Raw genomic sequence first — 19,685 nt, forward strand, 5'->3', positions numbered from 1 at the left:
AGACACCTTGCCCAAGGTCACCGGTAATGGTAAATGGTTGGCAGAGAGGACTTCAGAATATCAGACATTTCAACACTTCAGAACATACACACTCCTGCTGAGTTAGCACTAATCTCAAAGTGAAGGGATCCCTCCCTTGATAAACTATCTCACTATTCTCCTGGATCTTTATGTGAATCCACACATTCAACTATATATAACAGGGAGGTCCTTAACATGAAAAAAATCAATCATGCTCTTAAGTATCCTGGTGGCTCAGACGGTAAAGAATCTGCCTGCAATTCAGGAGACCCAGGTTTAATCTATGGGTCAGGAAGATTCCCTGGAGAGGGGAATGGCTATCCACATCAGTCCTCTTGCGTAGAGAATTTCATGGACAGAGGAGCCTGGTGAGCTATAATCAAGGGGGTCCCAAAGAGTTGGACACAAATGAGTGACAAACACTTTCACTTTATTCACTTTAACATGAAAAAAAATCAATCACACCCTGAGATGTCTATTAACAGGAATATGGCAGTGGGGAGAAATATGGGTGACAAACTTTAAATGCCCAAAGGACATCCCACCTCCTTATTCCTATAGTCTCAGCTCTACCGCACCCACCCCCAGAATATCAGACCCTTTGTCTCTGCTGCCCGAAAAGGAATTTTCACAACAATGAGAAGCCAAAGAATCGGCTTCTCATTTTGACATCTGCTGCTGCTGCTGCTGCCAAGTCGCTTCAGTCGTGTCTGACTCTGTGCAACCCGACAGACATCACTACAGCATTTAAAATGGAAGAAAGGAAGGCAAATTAAAGCCAAAAGAAGGAAGATTAGAATAAACCAAGTTTCAATTACAAAGAAAGGGTAGAATTTATACAGAAGATACCTCCTAAACAGTTATCTGCACTTCCTCTCACAAAAAGCAGAAAATGAGACTGCATAATCATTCAGTTCAGTTCAGTCACTCTGTCGTGTACAACTCTTTTCGACCCATGGACCGCAGCACACCAAGCTTCCCTGCCCATCACCAACTCCTGGAATTTACTCAAACTCATGTCGATTGAATCGGTGATGCCATCCAGTCATCTTATCCTCTGTCATCCCCTTCTCCTCCCACCTTCAATCTTTCCCAGCATCAGGGCCTTTTAAAATGAGTTGATTCTTCACATCACGAGGCCAAAGTATTGGAGTTTCAGCTTCAGCGTCAGTCCTCCCAATGAATATTCAGGACTGATTTCCTTTAGGATGGACCGGGTGTATCTCCTTGCAGTCCAAGGGACTCTCAAGAGTCTTCTCCAATACCAAAGTTCAAAAGCATCAATTCAGCACTCAAATTTCTTTATAGTCCAACTCTCACATCCATTCATGACTACTGGAAAAACCACCGCTTTGACTAGACAGACCTTTGTTGGCAAAGTAATATCTCTGCTTTTTAATACGCTGTCTAGGTGGGTCATAGCTTTTCTTCCAAGGAGCAAGTGTCTTTTAATTTCATGGTGGCAGTCACCATCTGCAATGATTTTGGAGCCTAAGAAAATAAAGTCTGTCACTGTTTCCATTGTTTCCCCATCTATTTGCCATGAGGTGATGGGACCTTCTTCATTGATCACTGAGGAACTATTTCTTCTCTCTCCTTGCTATTCTTTGGAACTCTGCATTCAAATGGGTATATCTTTCCTTTGCTTTTCGCTTCTCTTCTTTTCTCAGCTATTTGTAAGGCCTCCTCAGACAACCATTTTGCATTTCTTTTTCATGGGGATGGTCTTGATCACTGCCTCCTGTACCATGTCATGAACCTCCACCCATAGTTCATCAGGCACTCTATCAGATCTAATCCCTTGAATCTGTTTCTCACTTCCACTATCATAATCTATATGGAATTCACTCTGCAAGAAAATAAGGCCAGGGTACTTGGGGGAAGGTGAGGGTGGTGGAGGGTGTCAAATCACCTTAATTTTTCATGGAAAGTTCCAGTCATGCCTGTGATTATTTTAACCCAATTACATATGATCAGCTACATTAAATGCATTACTCTCTATTAGGGATTTATTTCAAACACCTGAATCACTGGAATTAAAATGACAACTGTTTTCTCTGTATTAGGTTACTTTTATTACTGGAAAAGTCTATAAAAATATTATGACAATTGATGTTTCAAAGAGTATGTCAAAATTGGGCATAGATTGAAATCATTGAGCATTCCTTGACCTCAGCTCAAGTTCAATAAAATTTCAGCGAGGAAGTAAAAATAAAGTTATATCTGATGTCATATTCATTCTTCAGTAACTTTATGGAACTAAACAATGAATTTATACAATATTAAGTAAACAGTAGACAAATGTCATCATGATCACAAATCTTGAACAGAAATATTGACTCAGTATAATCTATCTTAATCAACAGGGACTAAACCCAAGGACTGTGGCAGAGTCAACTGGAAAGTGTAGGAGAGGAGTAATTACCCGTATAGAGGTTGGTACAAGGAAAATCAAGTTTCCTGATTCTTATCGGCAATGCTTAATTATATATTTTATTAGACTTGCTTCTAATAGAAAGATTTTTCTATAAACATAGAATCTTTCTTCACAAACAGAGACCAATAAGAACAGGAAGGAAGGACATTAAAGAGAAAATACCCCTGGATACAACAGAACTTCATGATGGCATATTTAGATCTCATTTGGACTCGTGCTTTATAAACAGGACTGAAGCGGCAAGTCAGCAAAGTGGGTCAGAGAAATGGAAAAGACGTTTTAGCAGTACACTTTTATTGCTATTATATATGCCTGAATTCTATCATTCTTTTCTTCGTTGTTGTTATTGTTCAGTCGCTAAGCTGTGTCTGACTCTTTGAGATCCCATGGACTGCAGCACGCCAGGCTTCCTTGTTCTTCACGATCTCCCGGACTTTCCTCAACCTCATGTCTAATGAGTCGGTGATGCCATCCAACCACCTCATCCTCTGTCAACCCCTTCTTCTCCTGCCCTCAATCTTTCCCAGCATCAGAATCTTTTCCAATGAGTTGGCTCTTACAAATGAGGTGGCCAAAGTATTGGAGCTTCAGCTTCAGCATCAGTCCTTCCAATGAATATTCAGGACTGTTTTCCCTTAGTATTGACAAGTTTGATCTCCCTGTAGTTTAAGGAACTCTCAAGAGCCTTCTCCAGCCCCACACTACAAAAGAATCAGTTCTTCAACACCATTCCATGTTCAATGCATGAGACAAAGGCTCAGGGCCAGGGCAATGGGATGACCCAGAGGGATGGGATGGGGAGGGAGGTGGGTGAGGGGTCCAGGAAGGGGAACACATGTAAACTCATGGCTGATTCATGTCAATGTATGGCAAAAACTATTACAATATTGTAAAGTAATTAGCCCCCAACTAAAATAAATAAATTTATTAAAAAAAAAAAAAAAAGAATCAGTTCTTCAGCACTCAGACTTTGTTACGGTCCAACACTCATATCCATACATGACTACTGAAAAAAACCATAGCTTTGACTAGATGGAACTTTGTCAGCAAAGTGATGTCTCTGCTTTTTAATACGCTGTGTGTTTGTCACAGTTTTTCTTGCAAGGAGCAAGTGTCTCTTAATTTCATGACTGCAGTCACCATCCACAGTGATTTTGAAGCCCCAGGAAATAAAATTTGTCACCGTCTCCACACTTTCCCCATCTAGTTGCCAAGATGTGATGGGACCAGACATCATGATCTTAGTTTTTTGAAAGTTGAGTTTTAAGCCAGCTTTTTCACTCTCCTCTTTCACCTTCACCAAGAGGCTCTTTAGTTTCTCTTCGCTTTCTGCCATATCTGAGGTTACTGATACTGGTGTCATCTGCATATCTGAGGTTACCGATATTGCTCCTCGCAATCTTGTTACCAGCTTGTGATTCATCCAGCCTGGCATTTGGCATCATGCACTCTGCACATAAGTTAAATAAGCAGGGTTACAGTATACAGCTTTGACATACTCGTTTCTAATTTGGAACCCATCCATTGTTCCACATACGGTTTAACTGTTGCTTCTTGTCCTGCATACAGGTTTCTCAGGAGACAGGTAAGGTGGTATGGTATTCCCATAACTTTAAGTGGAATACTGTCTGGTATTCCACAGTTTGCTTTCCACACAGTCAAAGGCTTTAGCGCAGTTAATGAAGCAGAAATAGATGCTTTTTCTGGAATTCCCTTGCCTTCTCTATCTTCCAACAGATGTTGATCATTTGATCTCCGGTTCTTCTGCCTTTCTAAATACAGCTTGTACATCTGGATGTTTTCAGTTCGTATACTTCTGAAATCTAACTTGATGGATTAGTATTACCTTGCTAGGATGTGAAATGAGTGCAATCGTATGGTAGTTTGAACATTCTTTAGCATTGCTCTTCTTTGGAACTGTAATGAAAACTGACCTTTTCCAGTCCTGTGGCCACTGCTGAGTTTTCCAAATCTGCTGACATACAGAGTGCATCACTTTAACAACATCATCTTTTAGGATTTTAAGTGGCTCAGCTGGAATTGTTTTCTTCCCTTTGAGGGCTTCCTCAGATGGTAAAAAATCTGCCTGCAATGCAGGAGACTGGGGTTCGATTCCTGGGTCATGAAGATCCCTTTGAGAAGGGAACAGCAACCCACTCCAGTACTCTTGCCTGGAGAATCCCAAAGACAGAGGAGTCTAGTGGACTGCAGTCCATGGGGTCACAAAGAGTCAGACAAGACTGTGCAACTAATACACTTTCACAGCTGGAATTCCATCACCTCCACCTCATAGATTTGCCTTTCCAAACCTATAGACTATACAGGGACCAGCACACTACAGACTAATGACCAAATCTAGCCCACTACCAATTTCCATAAGCTTTGACTAGAACACAGCCACCTACACTCATGTACGTATTACTTGTGGATGTTTCTGTGCTGTAACGGCAGAGTTGAGTAGTTGTTCCAGCTATATGGCACACAAAGCTGAAAACATTCACTATCTGGCTCTTTACAGGAAAAATTTGCCAACTCCAAGTCTAATATGGTACCCTCAGTAATCACAGGAGTTCAGTACAAAGAAAAAATACGTATGATTAATGTCATTATAATTTGGGATAGGGCCAGCATTAAGGATATAGAATTGATTCTTGAACCAATAGACGTAAGGGGAACTGACCCATCATGCAATTGAAAACTGGAATGTAATTTATAGTCAGTCCTAGGTATCCACGTTTCCTCCACATCTGTAGTTATGCATCCACGGATTCAACCAGCTATGGATCATGGGGTATTGTACTATCTGCTATTGAAAAAATCTGCATATGTTCAAACCATGCTGTTTAAGGGTCAACTGTATTTAATTATGGTTTACCATATTCCTTAAATTAAAATACTTATGATAAACTTTATAGTATATTATGGCTAATAGTTCATGACAAAGTATCTTATCCTATGATACCTCTGAAAATATAAAAATGAGATGAAAATTGTACAGTCAAAAAGGAGAACAGACAACCTCCTGCTATTACCAAGAGGGGTTGCACTGACCATTAGACTTCTGGTGGCCTTTCTTTGCTTTTTTAACCAAATAGAAATAAGAATCATCATTTCCTCTGAACTCGCTGACTCTAAGCGCCAAACATAACATGGCTCGTCCCCACAGTGTGTGGCCACTACTATTTGAAGCCATCAGAGTGCCCACTGTAGCCTTTCACCTCCCTCAATGCCTTTCTACATCCAATCAGAGCCCGTAGTGTAAAAAAAAGAAACAAAAAGAAAGATAACAAAATGAATGGGAAATATGTGCATTGGGGGAGGTAGAGGAAGTGATAAAAAATGGGGATGACGACACCCCAAATGTAAAGCACATAGTCACCAAGAAACATGGTGAGAACTCTTGCAAACTAGAGATTATAGTTTTACGTTTCATGAATTCAAAATTAAGAAAATTGGGCAGTGGAGACAGCAAAAGATCCAATCTCAGTACAGTAGAGCAACATTAAGTGAAAACTGGCCAGACCCTTGGTCAAGGAAACACATAGCTTTCTTAGCACTTACACCTTTATTTTCTTGGGCTCCAGAATCACTGAGGACAGTGACTGCAGCCATACAATTAAAAGACACTTGCTCCTTGGAAGAAAAGCTGTGACAATCCTAGACAGCATATTAAAAAGCAGAGACTTCACCTGGCCAACAAAGGTCTGTATAGTCAAAAGAATGGTTTTTCCAGTAGTCATGTATGGATGTGAGAGTTGGACCATAAAGAAGGCAGAACGCCAAAGAACTGATGCTCTGGAGAAGACTCTTGAGAGTCCCTTGGACTCCAAGGAGAACAAACCAATCAATCCTAAAGGAAATCAATGCTGAATATTCATTGGAAGGACTGATGCTGAAGCTGAAGCTCCAATACGTTAACCACCTGATGTGAAGAGCTGACTCATTGGAAAAGACCAAGATGCTGGGAAAGATTGAAGGCAGGAGGAGATGGGGGTCACGTAGTATGTGATGGTTGGAGGGCATCACTGACTCAATGGACATGAGTATGAGGAAACTCAGGGATATCGTCAAGGACAGGGAAGCCTGCTATACTGCAGTTCATGGGGTTGCAAAGAGTCAGATATCACCTAGTGACTGAACAACAACAATGAACCCAAGAAGGGGGAATTAGCCAAGGGCATGCTGCTCACCTTTGCAGCTTTGAAGCGCTGCATATGAATAGATTTCTCTAAGGCTGAGCAAATAGAAAGAAAGGAACTTGGAGGAAAATCCTAAAGAGCAAGCAAAAAGTAATAATATTCTGAAGATTCACAGAAGGGGTAGATTTCTGAAACCTACATACTGCAGGATCTCAAACGAAAGATTTAAAAACCATTTTGCAATTTGAGTAAGGCAAAAGAAAATGCAGTCTTTATGAAAGAAGCAAAAAGCAATATAGAAAGAGAAAGCATTGGAATTTTTAAAAATTAGAAGAACCAGTGATAGGAGAAAGAAGGAAGAATTAAAATTCAAGAAATCATCAAATTAAAATCAATATGGAGGCAGGAAACACAAACTCAAGAAGCTCTGCCCATAATGCAGAGCAAAGACACAAAGGTGAAAATAATGAGGCAGAACATGACCAATATTGAGGGGAGATGGTAGAGGAGCAGTCTAAGAATCATAGGTGTTTCTGAGAACTGAGCATAATCGGAACAGACATGACTAATCAAGGCCAAAACTAAAGAAAACATTTCACACTTGGAATACAGACTGAAAGGGCTTCACAATATTCTAGGTAAAATATGTGAAAAGACACCTCCCTTAGAAATACCCTGGGGAAATGTCTTAATTATAAAGATAAAGAAACATCTTGCAAAAATTCAACAGAATAAACTGATATAACAGAAGAGAAAACAGATCTACTTCTGACTCCTTCACGGCACTAGATTCCAGAATTCAGTGGAAAGGAAATTATAATCTCCTTAAATTTTGGACCCCAACAAATAGTCTTTCATGAGTGTAGGCAAATAAGAATTAATTCTCTAACACATCATCAGTGGCTCGAAAGACATAACAATTTTTCACCTTTTTAAGAAAATATCTGAAGATGAAGTTCAATTCACTTAGATTAATCAATATTGGGAATGGGAAAATGGTGGTATTAAAAAAAAAGTGGTAATAGAGCCACAGGAAGAACTCTCATCAGACTGAACAGATTGTTTTAACAAGCCTACAAAAATGTGAACAGAGGCCTCTGTTCACATGGAATCTGGACAAAAGCTGAAGGCAAGCAATTTCAGTGTGAATTTACACCACCCACCAAGGGAACAACCCCTTATTTGAACACAGAAATTACTCCTTTTATCAGAGATAATCACTAACTCCAAACATCTGATTATAACTACACAAATATATCCACATTTGCCTACCAAAAAATTGGAATTAAAAAAAAATTCTACAATGATGTTTTTGAATGGTAGAAATATGGATGATCAGTTCCTTTTCTGCTTTTTTCAAGCTTTCCTTAATGAGCACAGATTTCTTTTACAATTAAAAAAAAACTTTATTTTAAAAATCAAATTTTTTTAGAGTTCAAGATCTGGAAATACATTTCTTCTGATGAACTTTTTTTAAAAAAATACTGAATGAGTTAACTCATATAAAATGATTGCAATCATGATTGATGATGTTAGCAATTATTGTTTTGTGATTATTATTAGATGTAAACAATATGTGACTCATCATTTGGGGAGGCGATATACTGTAATGGGTAAAAATCTAAGTCAAGTGTGGTCTGTTGAAGTTGTAATGTCAAGCTGCCTAGGTTAGAAGCAGAGATACTTCCTAACGGTGGTACCTTGAGCAGATTATTCAAACTTTGTATCTCAGTTTTGTCTACTGCAACATGGGATGATAGTAATAGCTCATACTTCATAAGGTTGTTATGAAAATTAAAAAGATTTTAAATTAATGATTATCACATAATAAATGCCCCAAATGTGGGGATGGTGATGGTTAGACGGTGACAGTGATTACATTTCCGACCAAGGCACTAACTCTCTCAGTTCAGTTCAGTTGCTCAGTCATGTCCAACTCTTTGTGACCCCATGGACTGCAACATGCCAGGCTTCCCTGTCCCTCACCAACGCCTGGAGTTTACTCAAACTCATGTCCATCAAGTCAGTGAATCCATCCAACCATCTCATCCTTTGTCGTTCCCTTTTCCTGCGTTCAATCTTTTCCAGCATCAGGGTCTTTTCAAATGAGTCAGTTCTTCACATCAGATGGTCAAAGTATTGGAGTTTCAGCTTCAGCATCAGTCTTTCCAATGAATATTCAGGACTGATTTCCTTTAGGATTGACTGACTCTTTATATCATCATAACACCCAATGTTTTAATAGTGATATTAAATCAAGAAAAATGGTTTAAATAATCTGACAGTTGGGTATTTTTGAATGTCAAGGCAAAACCATAAACTTGATGCAAGAGTGCTTAAAATCAATCTATTGTCAAGACTTCAGAATGCTTGCATAGCAATTAGCTCTACAGTATGGCAACAAATTCCATCCTTTTAAGTTAATCCCTGCAAACTATAAGTTAGTACTGTTTGAAGCTAGAGTTTGGCATTTTAAAAAATGGGAACCAGCACTTCCTTGTATTCCAAGCTAATCCATGATATGCAGTCATGGTTGTTTTTAAAGACTTGAAGGTTCACAACAGAGTGTTTCCTCCTTCCCTCCTCCCACCTCCCTTATTGTAATGGTGGCAAACTGCTTAATTAAAGCTTCTTACATAAGAGACTAAACCCTGGGATGTGTAAGTCAAAATGCTCCAACACTACAATATCTTTCGAATGTAAGAGATTCTGCAACTCTACCAAGAAGCTCATTTGCAATCTGAAAGCTAGGATAAGACTTCATGATGAATGGAGATATGTGATAAGTGTGCAGTGTTTGCTGTAGTGTGGGTAATGCAATCTGGTCTTTCAATTAGATACGTTTTTCCTTTACTTGGCATTTAGCATTTCTTGCCTAATTGCCTTTTGTCTGCCTTTAAAAATATTGCCCAACTGTCACAATATGCAATGTTATTGATTTTGTTTTATTTGACACAAAGTACTGCTCTGTATCAACTGAATGCTGGCTTCCAGCTTTTTCTCAGATCAAAAATGAGCTATTTGTCAATTGGAGGCAAGCTCCTTTCATGGTTATCTGTCAACTGCCAAGGAACATCCATGGGAGCTACTGGAAGAATAAAAAACTACAAAATACCATGGATACAAAATTTATTTGCAATTGACTTTCGCCTGCAAATTTGTACGAAAGAATAATGTTTGGAGAATCCGATTAGTTTTGTTTTGTTTTTTTACTTTTAAAAAACACTTTTATAGAAGTTGAGCTCTGGCCATGTAAAGTCCTTCTTTTAAGGACTTTATATAAACTTACTTATTTTTAATTAAAGGATAATTGCTTTACAGTATTGTATTGGCTTCTACCAAACATCCACATGAATCAGCCAGAGGTCTACCCATGTCCCCTACCACTCAAACATCCCTCCCACTTCACCTTCCCCAAACCCACGCCTCTAGACTGTCACAGAGCCCCAGCTTGAGTTCCCTGAGTCATACAGCAAATTTCCATTAGCTATCTATTTTACATATGGTAATATATGTTTCCATGTTACTCTCTCCATACATCCCACCCTCTTCTCAGATCAGTTTTAAATGAAGAACAAGTTCCCACTATTTTAAACCTCCCCAGAAAAAAGTTCTTTGGTAATTTGAACCATTAAGAATTAAATCATGTACATCTAGATAATCAGGCTCAAAGAAACATCTATATGTCCTTAAAAAGCAGTCTGTACCTATATATTGACAAACAAAAACAATCTTGATCATCTTACTGAATTTTCCAGATGTTTAGCTAGACATTTTTGGAACACCTGCAACTAAAGTTTGGCGGCTCCTTTGTGTATATCCTGAAGGCTCAGTTTCATTATGTAACAATTAGCCTAAATGACTGGTAATTATACCTATCTGTAGTTGCTAAGGGTAAAAGAAATGTCTCAAGGGTGGTCTCCAAAACTATAAGGAAAATAAAACAGCTTTTGCTTCTCATTTTCAGTACTTGCGAGGCCTGCCTGCCATCATCTCAGAAGAGACTCCAGGTTCCCAGATAGTGAAGTTAACAGTCTGTGAAGGGTCCTTTCTGAGGCTGTCTTCCTTACCTGGTTACAAAACAGAGGTGGACACTGAGCTGCAAAGCACTGGGCGACCCCATTTCTACACACACACTTGGCGCACCGACTCAATGGCCAGTCCTCCCCGTCTTGAAACACATGGCCTTCGTAGGAACAGGATTCTGGAAGGTAAGAGCAATAAGGGTTATTGAGGGTGTTGCACAAGCTAGACAGCATATTAAAAAGCAGAGATGTTACTTTGCCAACAAAGGTCTGTCTAGTCAAAGCTATGGTTTTTCCAGTAGTCATGTATGGATGTCAGAGCTGAACTATAAAGAAAGCTGAGCGCCAAAGAATTGATGCTTTTGAACTGTGGTATTGTGGAAGACTCTTGAAGAGTCCCTTGGACTGCAAGGAGATCCAACCAGTCCATCCTAAAGGAGATCAGTCCTGGGTGTTTGTTGGAAGGACTGATGTTGAAGCTGAAACTCCAATACTTTGGCCACCTTATGCAAAGAGCTGACTCATTTGAAAAGACCCTGATGCTGGGAAAGATTGAAGGTGGGAAGAGAAGGGAACAACAGAGGATGAGATGGTTGGATGGCATTACCGACTCAATGGACATGAGTTTCAGTAAACTCCAGGAGTTGGTGATGGACAGGGAGGCCTGGCGTGCTGCTGTCCATGAGATCACAAAGAGTCGGACACGACTGAGCAACTGAACTGAACTGCACCACCGATCTCAGGGCTGGCTGCATCTATGCCAGTGGAGTCACACACAGTCTTGTGCTCTGGGGCACGGTGCCAACTAGGGGGCCCTGGGCTTGGGGTATAACTCTGGAGCCACTGTATGGAGTTCTTAACTTTCTCTCTCAGTTTCCTAAGTGAAGTCTGGTGGGACACGTAGCATTGCAAGGGGTTTGGAGCCTCAGTTCATGAATGGCCCTACCTCCCCCTGCCTCCTTGCCTTCCTGGGTTCTCAGGAGCCTGAGCCCAAATTTGTGCCTAATGAAAGCTGCCACCCTCCACCCATATCGGGGACCTGGGTACAGGTGCCTAAGGAGTGCGTACGCCCTAAGCACCAAGTAGCAGGAGGGGTCTAGGGTGTCTGAGGAGGACTCACCCATCCAGCAAATATCCCCATGCCTGAGGGTGGGTGACGTTAACAGCAAATTAACATGACAGTTTGAGAAAGATCATGGAAGAAAAACCAAAGCTTCCCTCACCCTGCTTTTTGAACAAAGGGCCCTGCATTTTTATTATGCACCCAGGAAATTACGGAGTTGGCACTGGCTGATTTTCCAATCTCTCCAGGCAAAATGCTTCCAATAGATTTTTCTCATGGAGAGTCGATCAGAAAGTCTCCTAAAATGTAAGAAAGGAGCCCACAAACCACCCCACCCTAAACGCTGTGGTTGGAATATTTTTTCTTGCAGGCTTATCTGGCCCAAAGTGGCTGTCTGTCCTTTTCTGGTGGGTGACATCTGAAATGCAGGAGGAACGCACTCTACTTTCATCATTCCCTTACCATACTTTGCAATCCCCGGAATGGTTCTCCAGGGTAAATGGTGGCCAGGAATGGAATAACTGGGAATCAGAAAGAAGCCAGAAGTCTTTTTAAAGAGAAAAGGCAAGATTACAGTGTAGCTTCCAGGTACTACTTTAAAAGAGTAATTTGAGCTATTATACACCAGGAGAGAATGTAATACAGCAGTGACAATAATTTGTATTTGTCATGAAGTATATGCTATTTAGTTATAAAAGTGGAAAGGGACATATAACTCTAAAACGTAGTAAAAGGGTACTTGGTCCAAGCATAAATTCTAAGGAGAGGACCGGAAGCATATGCCTGGCTTGCTGGGCCGTGCCTCGGTTCACAGGCAGGCACAATCTCTCCAGCAAAGAGGCCATAAAGACAAATGAAATACTGCTTCTGGCTCCGTGTGTTTTGGAGAAAGATGGATGAAATCTTAAAGACCAGCCATCAGACTTAGTGTTGTGATACTACTGATTCCCAGAAAAGTGATGTTTGTTCTTCTGTCCACCAAGATGTTGTAGGAACTACCTGGGCCTGATGGAATCATATCAAAGGATCTTGTCCTTCCTCCTTTCCTTCTCAAGAGCTGTGAACACAAAGGGTTGCATCTGGCCAAGGCAAAATAATAAATCAGAGAGCCTCAGCACCCTGAGTTTGGAATGGAACATAAGGATTTGTTCCAACATCGCGGTTTACAATATCACTTCCTGCCAAGTGCAAGGCTATGTCTCAGTTCCAATAAGGAATGGGGTCAGGGATCTTTGAGCCACACTAGGCAAGAAGGAGAAGAGTTGGGATGTCACAAGTTAAACCTCACAGGCAAAGAGGGTCTCTCTCTCTCTACAAGCTCATACTCACTCCCAGGGCCCATGCAGACTGGGCAGCAGCTCCCTTCAGGGATGAATTCCAGCTCCTGGTGTCCACACATCAGCGGTGGGCACGGGCGGGGGGTACATCGGACTTCCCCGTGAGTGCAAGAGCACACGCTGCAAGGGGAGGAGGCCCACTCTGTCCCGTGCTGGGTGTTAGGAAAAGAAAAAGAAGGTTATTGTCAGAACATAGACTTGCATTTGATCAAACAGAATCAAGCCTTCTCTTAAACAAGTGAATGGCGGAGCTCCAATAAGACAGAAGAAAACTCTAGGCTTACAAGGTTGAAATCAGGGTTTGCAATATTGCAAGTCAGAGATGAATTTAGCAATTGACTTTCATTTTCCTTTTTAAAAATTTTATTTATTTTAATTGGAGGATAATTAATTTACAATATTGTGATGGGTTCTGCCATACATCAACATGAATCAGCCACAGGCATACATGTGACCCCTCCCTCCCGAACCCCCCTTCCACCTTCCTCCCCACCCCACCCCTCCAGGTTGTCACAGAGCCCCGGCTTTGGGTTTCCTGTGTCATACATCAAACTCCCACTGGCCATCTATTTTACATATGGTAATGTAAATGTTCTCAATGTTATTCTCTCAAATCATCCCACCCTCTCCTTCTCCCACTGTGTCCAAAAGTCTGTCCTTTACATCTGTGTCTCCTTTGATGCCCTGCAAGTAGGATGGTCGGTACCATCTTTCTAGATCCCATACAAATGCATTAATATACAATATTTGTCTTTCTCTGACTTACTTCACTCTGTATAATAGGCTCTAGGTTCATCCACCTCATTAGAACTGAGTCAAATGTGTTCCTTTTCATAGCTGAATATTATTTACCCCTGAGATTTTATATTTGAAAATTTCAAAAAAACACAAAAATGAAATAAAAATCACCCCAATCCCATTATTTAAAAACTTCTATGAGGACCAAAGTAAAATACGCACACATGCATGCATATCTACTGAATTCTTTATACTAGCTACATTATTTTCCACAGCTCTCACTCCGATTGTTTCTTTTTTTGCCTTTTACCCTGATGAATGTCCACATTCCTGTCCTCTCTCTCCCTCCCCCCAGTCTTCTCTCTCTCTCCTATCCCAGAGAGCCTATGGTCCCAGGGAAGGTGGGATAGCCAGCAGAAGGCACCTGTCCAACCAGCTCTCCCACAAATTGTAGAGCCAACTCACTCCTGGTGAGGGTGCCCATCTACACACACCAAATGTTCCTAGTTCACTTTAGGCTAGGACACCACATTCCCAAAGCTGGCACTGTATTGAGGATCTAACATATCCATGCTATGATACATAACATTTACTAAGTACCAAAAGTATCTAGGGGCTTCCCTGGTGGCACAGATGGTGAAAAATCTGCCTGCAATGCAGGACACCTGGGTTCGATCCCTGGGTTGAAGATCCCCTGAAGAAGAGAATGGCTACCCACTCCAGTATTCTTGCTGGAAATCCCACGGACAGAAGAGCCTGGCAGGCTACAGTCCCTGAGGTCAAGAAGAGTTGGACACGAGTGAGCGACTAACACTTTTCAAAAGTATCTAAATAAACCACGCTCAGAGGGCAGTGGAGAATCTTGAATGTAAAAAGCTAAAAATATGTCAATTGTTTGGGGAAGTAGCTGTCAAAATACATTATGTTCTCAATGGCACAGCGGAATGATGGTGGCCTTTTAAAAGATGTATGCAAAAAAAATGAGTTTAATCAATAAAGTTTCCTCCTATAACATTTTCTTAAATAGTGCATTCTTCTGCCTCTATTAATGTAGTATATGATGAAATCTGATTTCACACAAATCATATATAAGCTTTTATTAAAACATCACACAATTTCAACTGTGTCACTGAGAAGCATAGACAATAAACATCCTCTTGCTACTCCTCAAGCCAGCATCCAGAATAATTATTCACCCTCTCTCAAACACAAAAGAACTCTGTCTTACCTAAACAAGTCACTATGCCTTTATTCTGCAAATTGCTGCCAGGTTGCAAGCATGCCAAGTCTGACATTTGGGAATTACTAATAACCTGTGCTATTATTGTAACAATAATAGTAATAGGTTGTCACAGCCATCTAAATTCTTGAGAACCAAGTCCTTGCCTTACCATCATGAAGATTACTTTCCCAGGACCTACTGGGAGTACAAGAGGACAGAAACATAAGGAATGTACTGAATTGGATGAACCAAAGATTTCCGTGGAAGTGTATGTATTCTCGGATCCCAGCTCAGTTCTCCCTGCCTTGGGGACTATGAATGTGTCACCTAATCTTTCCAAATTGCAGTTTCCTGGTAGAGAAACCTGAAATGGTATTAAGATATCCTGCTCACTTGGCTATTGTAAAGGTTACATGAGGTAGTTGTTAAAGAGGCAGCAAGGGAAGTCGCAGGTAGGAGATGCTTAACTCTATCTCCATGAGTCCATGGCCTTCCTACTCCTTTTCACACCTACGTACTGCCTGTGATCATGGCAACAGACCTGGATGCCAAGGCCAACTCCTCTCCTATCAATTTTTACTTCTTCTATAATTAAATATAAAACTTCAAATTTAGTACAGCATATAAATAAATGGGCAAGTCCACAACTAGCTAATAAACTGTTGGCTAATAAAACATAGCAGGCAATTGACCTTTATGGTTTAAAAGGCCTAAGCATAAAAGCAAAGGAAGAAATGGTAGGAGAAAAACTGATACATTCTGATGAGTTAAACTTTTAAAAGTCAAATATATTGAATACATTATAGAAAAATTTCAAAGGCAAATGGCAAACATTTTTAAAAACTGCAGATTATATTAATTAGAATTATACTCTAATATATAAAACCATTTACAAGCAATAAGAAGAGACTGGAGGTGAGATTAAAATGATAGAGTAGGCAGATTCTGAGCTCACCTCCTCCCATGGACACATCAGAATTGCAACTACATATAGAACAACTCTCTTTAAGAACAACCTGCAGACTAGCAGAATAGCTCTTCTACAATTAAGGATATAAATAAAAAACCTCATCGAGATGGGTAGGTGGGGACACACACCCCTGGGAAGGGAACCCAAAAGCAGAATGGAATGTCACAAACTTGGAGGACCTCCCTAAGGAGTGAGGAATTCAAGCTCTACACTGGGTATCATAGCCCTGAGACCTGCTCTGCGAAGATGAGGTCCCACAGCTGGTTTTGAAAATCCACGAGATGGACATCTGGGAAAGCCAGAGAACTATAGGAAACCGAGACTCCCCCTTAAAGGGCTTGTGCACAAACTCACTCTCTCTGAGCCTCAGCACAGAGGCAGTGGTTTAAAAAGAAGTTGACACTCTAGTTGGCCTATTAAGGCAGCCCCAGCCCACCCTTGAGCCTGTGCTCACTCCAACTCAAACCATCCCACCAACATCGCAACCCCAACCCAGCCCAGAAGAGCCATGGTTGGTGTCCACTTGAGCTCCAGGCATCTTGCCAGGGATGCCCCAGACCAGCTAACATGCCCTAAAACCCACCCCACCCCTTCTGCTCCACCCTCAACTGGCCTGCCAAGGCCACCCAGAACATGAAACCTACACCGGAAACACTTCTACACAAGACCACAGCTCCAAGAGCAGTAGAGAATAACAGTTTCACCTAATTCACAGAAACAGACACAGAAAATCAAATGAAATGAACACATAGAGGAATTTGTTCCAAAGGAAAGAGCAAGATAAAACCCCGGGGAAAAAAACTCTAATGAAATAAAGGTAAGTAAATTACCTAATAAAGAGTTCAAGGCAATGGTCATAAAGATGCTTATAGAAATTAGGAGAAGACTGGCAGAAAACAGTGAAAATTTCAACAAAGAGTTAGAAAATATAAAAAAGAAACAATCAGAACTGAAGAATACCATAGCTAAAATGAAAAATACACTAGAGGGTATCAAGAGCATTAGATGATACTGAAGAATACATAAGCAACATGAAAGACAGGCTAATAGAAATCACCCAATCACTACAGCAAAAAAAAAGAATTTTTTAAAATGGAGGACAATTTAAGACAGTATCAAGCATACCAACATTTGTATTATCAGGGTCTCAGAAGGAGGAGAGAGAAATAAAGGGGCAGATAACTTACCTGAAGAAACAATGGCTGTAAATTTCCCTAACATGGGGAAGGAAATAGTCTCAAACAAGATGAATCCAAAGAGATCCACACCAAGACATATCATAATTAATACGGCAAAAGATAAAGAATTTTAAAGGCAGCAAGAGGCACACAATGCATAATATTCAAGAGAAATCCCATAAGGCTATCAATTTATTTTTCAACAGAAACTTGGCAGGACATAAAGGAGTGGTGTGAAATATTTAAAGTACTGAAAGGAAAAAAAGCTATAACCAAAAATACATGATACCAAGGCTATCATTCAGGATTGAAGGCAAGATAAAGAGTTTCTCAGACAAGCAAAAATTAAGGGTCCATCACCTCTAAACTGGCCCTACAAAAAGTGCTAAAGGATCTTCTTTAGAAATAAAGGTTATAACTAGAAACAAGAAAATATATGAACAAAAAAGTCTCATTGGTAAAGGCATATACATAGTAAAGCCCAAGGATCAACTACTTGAAAAGCAAGTAAAATTAACAAAACAAAAATTGGAAGATCAACCATAACTATAATTTGAAGTTAAAGAATATACAGAGTACAAAATGTAAAATATGACATTAAAAACATAAAATGTGTTGCAGGGGAAGTAAAAATCTAGTGTTTTTAGAATGTGTTCAAACTTAGGTGACTATCAGCTTAAAGCCAACATATTTGTAAACCATACAGCTGATATGGGATTAATATCCAAAACATAAAAAGAACATATACAACTCAATATTTAAAAATCCAATTAAAAAATGGGCACAGGACCTGAATATTCCTTTTTTTAAAGAATGACGCAAAGATAGCCAACAGGGCGGTGAAAAGATGCATGACACCACTAGTCATGAGGGAAATGCAAATCAAAACCACAATGAGATATTACCTCACACCTGATAGTATGACTGTTATCAAAAAGACGGGAAGTAACAAGTGTTGGCAAGGATATAAAGAAAAGGGAACCTACATGCAATGTTGGTAGGAATGTAGTTGATATAGTTACTACGGAAAACAGTATGGAGATTTAACTTTGAGGAAAAATTACAAATAGAACTACCATATGATTCAATAAATCCACTTTCGGTATTTATCTGAAGAAAACAGAAACATTGATACAAAAAAGATATATGCACTCCAATGTTTACATCATTGGAACATTATTAATGACGAGATACGGAAGCAACCTAAGTGTCCATCAAGAGATGAATGGATAAAGAAGATGTCACACACACACACACACACACACATGAATATTACTCAGTCTTAAAAAATGAGATTTTGCCACTTGCAAAAACATGGATAGACCTAGAGGCTAATTATGCTTAGTGAAATAAGTTTGATAGAGAAAGACAAATACTGTATGATTTCACTTATATTAATATATGGAATCTAAAAAGTAAAACAAAAGAATAAACAAAACTAAACAAAAACAGACTTAGAGATACAGAGAACAAGCAGGTGGTCACCAGAGCAGAGGGAGAATGGGAGAATGAGTGAAAGAGGCAAAGGGGATTAAGAAGTACAAACTTCCAGTTATATTAATAAATTAAATAACTCATAGGGACATAATGTATGGCACAGGAATATAGTCAATTATACTGAAATAACTTTGTATGGTGACAAATGGTAACTAGACTCACAGTGGTGATCGTTTTGTGATATATAAAAATATTGAATCACTTTGTTGTGCATGTGAAACTAATACTATATTGTAAGTACACTGTGCTATATTTCTTTAAAAAGAAATAAAATCCCAGTGGAAACAAAATAGCAACAAGCTTATAGAATATTCAACTTAAATATAGAACTTTATTAACTACAAAGAAATATTAATAAAATAAAATTAAATTATATATTTTAACGTCAGATATGAGAAGTATTTAAAATTCACAGTAGCTATTGTTAGTAAAGCTGCAGTGGAGTGGGACTCTCCTACACAGAGACTTGTCTCATGATAGCACCTGGAACAACTCTGCCAGGCGGCACCTACCCTGGGTAATCAGACTTGAAAAGAAGCTGTACTATCGGTAATATTCCCACCGCATTTATCTTTAGATAGAGACAACTTAAAATTGAATTTTAGTGACCATAGATGTCACAGCTTCAATACTCAAACTCTTTAGATGCTTTGACCTACTAATTTCACTTTTAAGAAGTTATCTGAAGAAAATGATCAATGATACACAAAAAAGTTTGAATACAAAGAATTCCATCTCATTGTTCATTACAGTGAAAATGAAAACTATTTTAGTGAATATTGGAAGCTACCCAAATGCCTAATAATAGGAGATCACGTTCTCCCAGAGTATGCTGGGGAATTATTTACTACATGTCATATAAAAAGCAATCCATAAACTGTACATGGAGTATAATCACAATTATGTGAAACCATGTATATCTCTATCTATCTATCCATCCATATTCACTACTATCTCCCCTTCCCCCCAAAAAACAACTGAGGAAACAATAGTGGTTTTCACAGTTGGAGATAATGAGTGGATTTTTCTTCTGTTTGCATATTTTTTCCACATTTTCA

General features: G+C 39.6%; 1 protein-coding gene across 1 annotated transcript in view; it reads right to left on the reverse strand.

Moving 5' to 3' along the window:
• FRAS1 (Fraser extracellular matrix complex subunit 1) overlaps positions 1-19,685 on the reverse strand; it is a 502,478-nt gene that overhangs the window by 277,850 nt on the left and 204,943 nt on the right. The window contains exons 5-6 of the mRNA XM_081584176.1: positions 13,015-13,174; positions 10,668-10,801 (exon numbers count right to left, since the gene is read on the reverse strand). Coding sequence (XP_081440302.1) covers positions 10,668-10,801; positions 13,015-13,174 — 294 coding nt within the window. The remainder of the gene's footprint in view (positions 1-10,667; positions 10,802-13,014; positions 13,175-19,685) is intronic.

This window comes from Giraffa tippelskirchi, chromosome 1 (assembly GCF_054371585.1).
Source record: "Giraffa tippelskirchi isolate mGirTip1 chromosome 1, T2T-mGirTip1v1.2.pri, whole genome shotgun sequence".
Classification (NCBI taxonomy): Eukaryota; Metazoa; Chordata; class Mammalia; order Artiodactyla; family Giraffidae; genus Giraffa; species Giraffa tippelskirchi.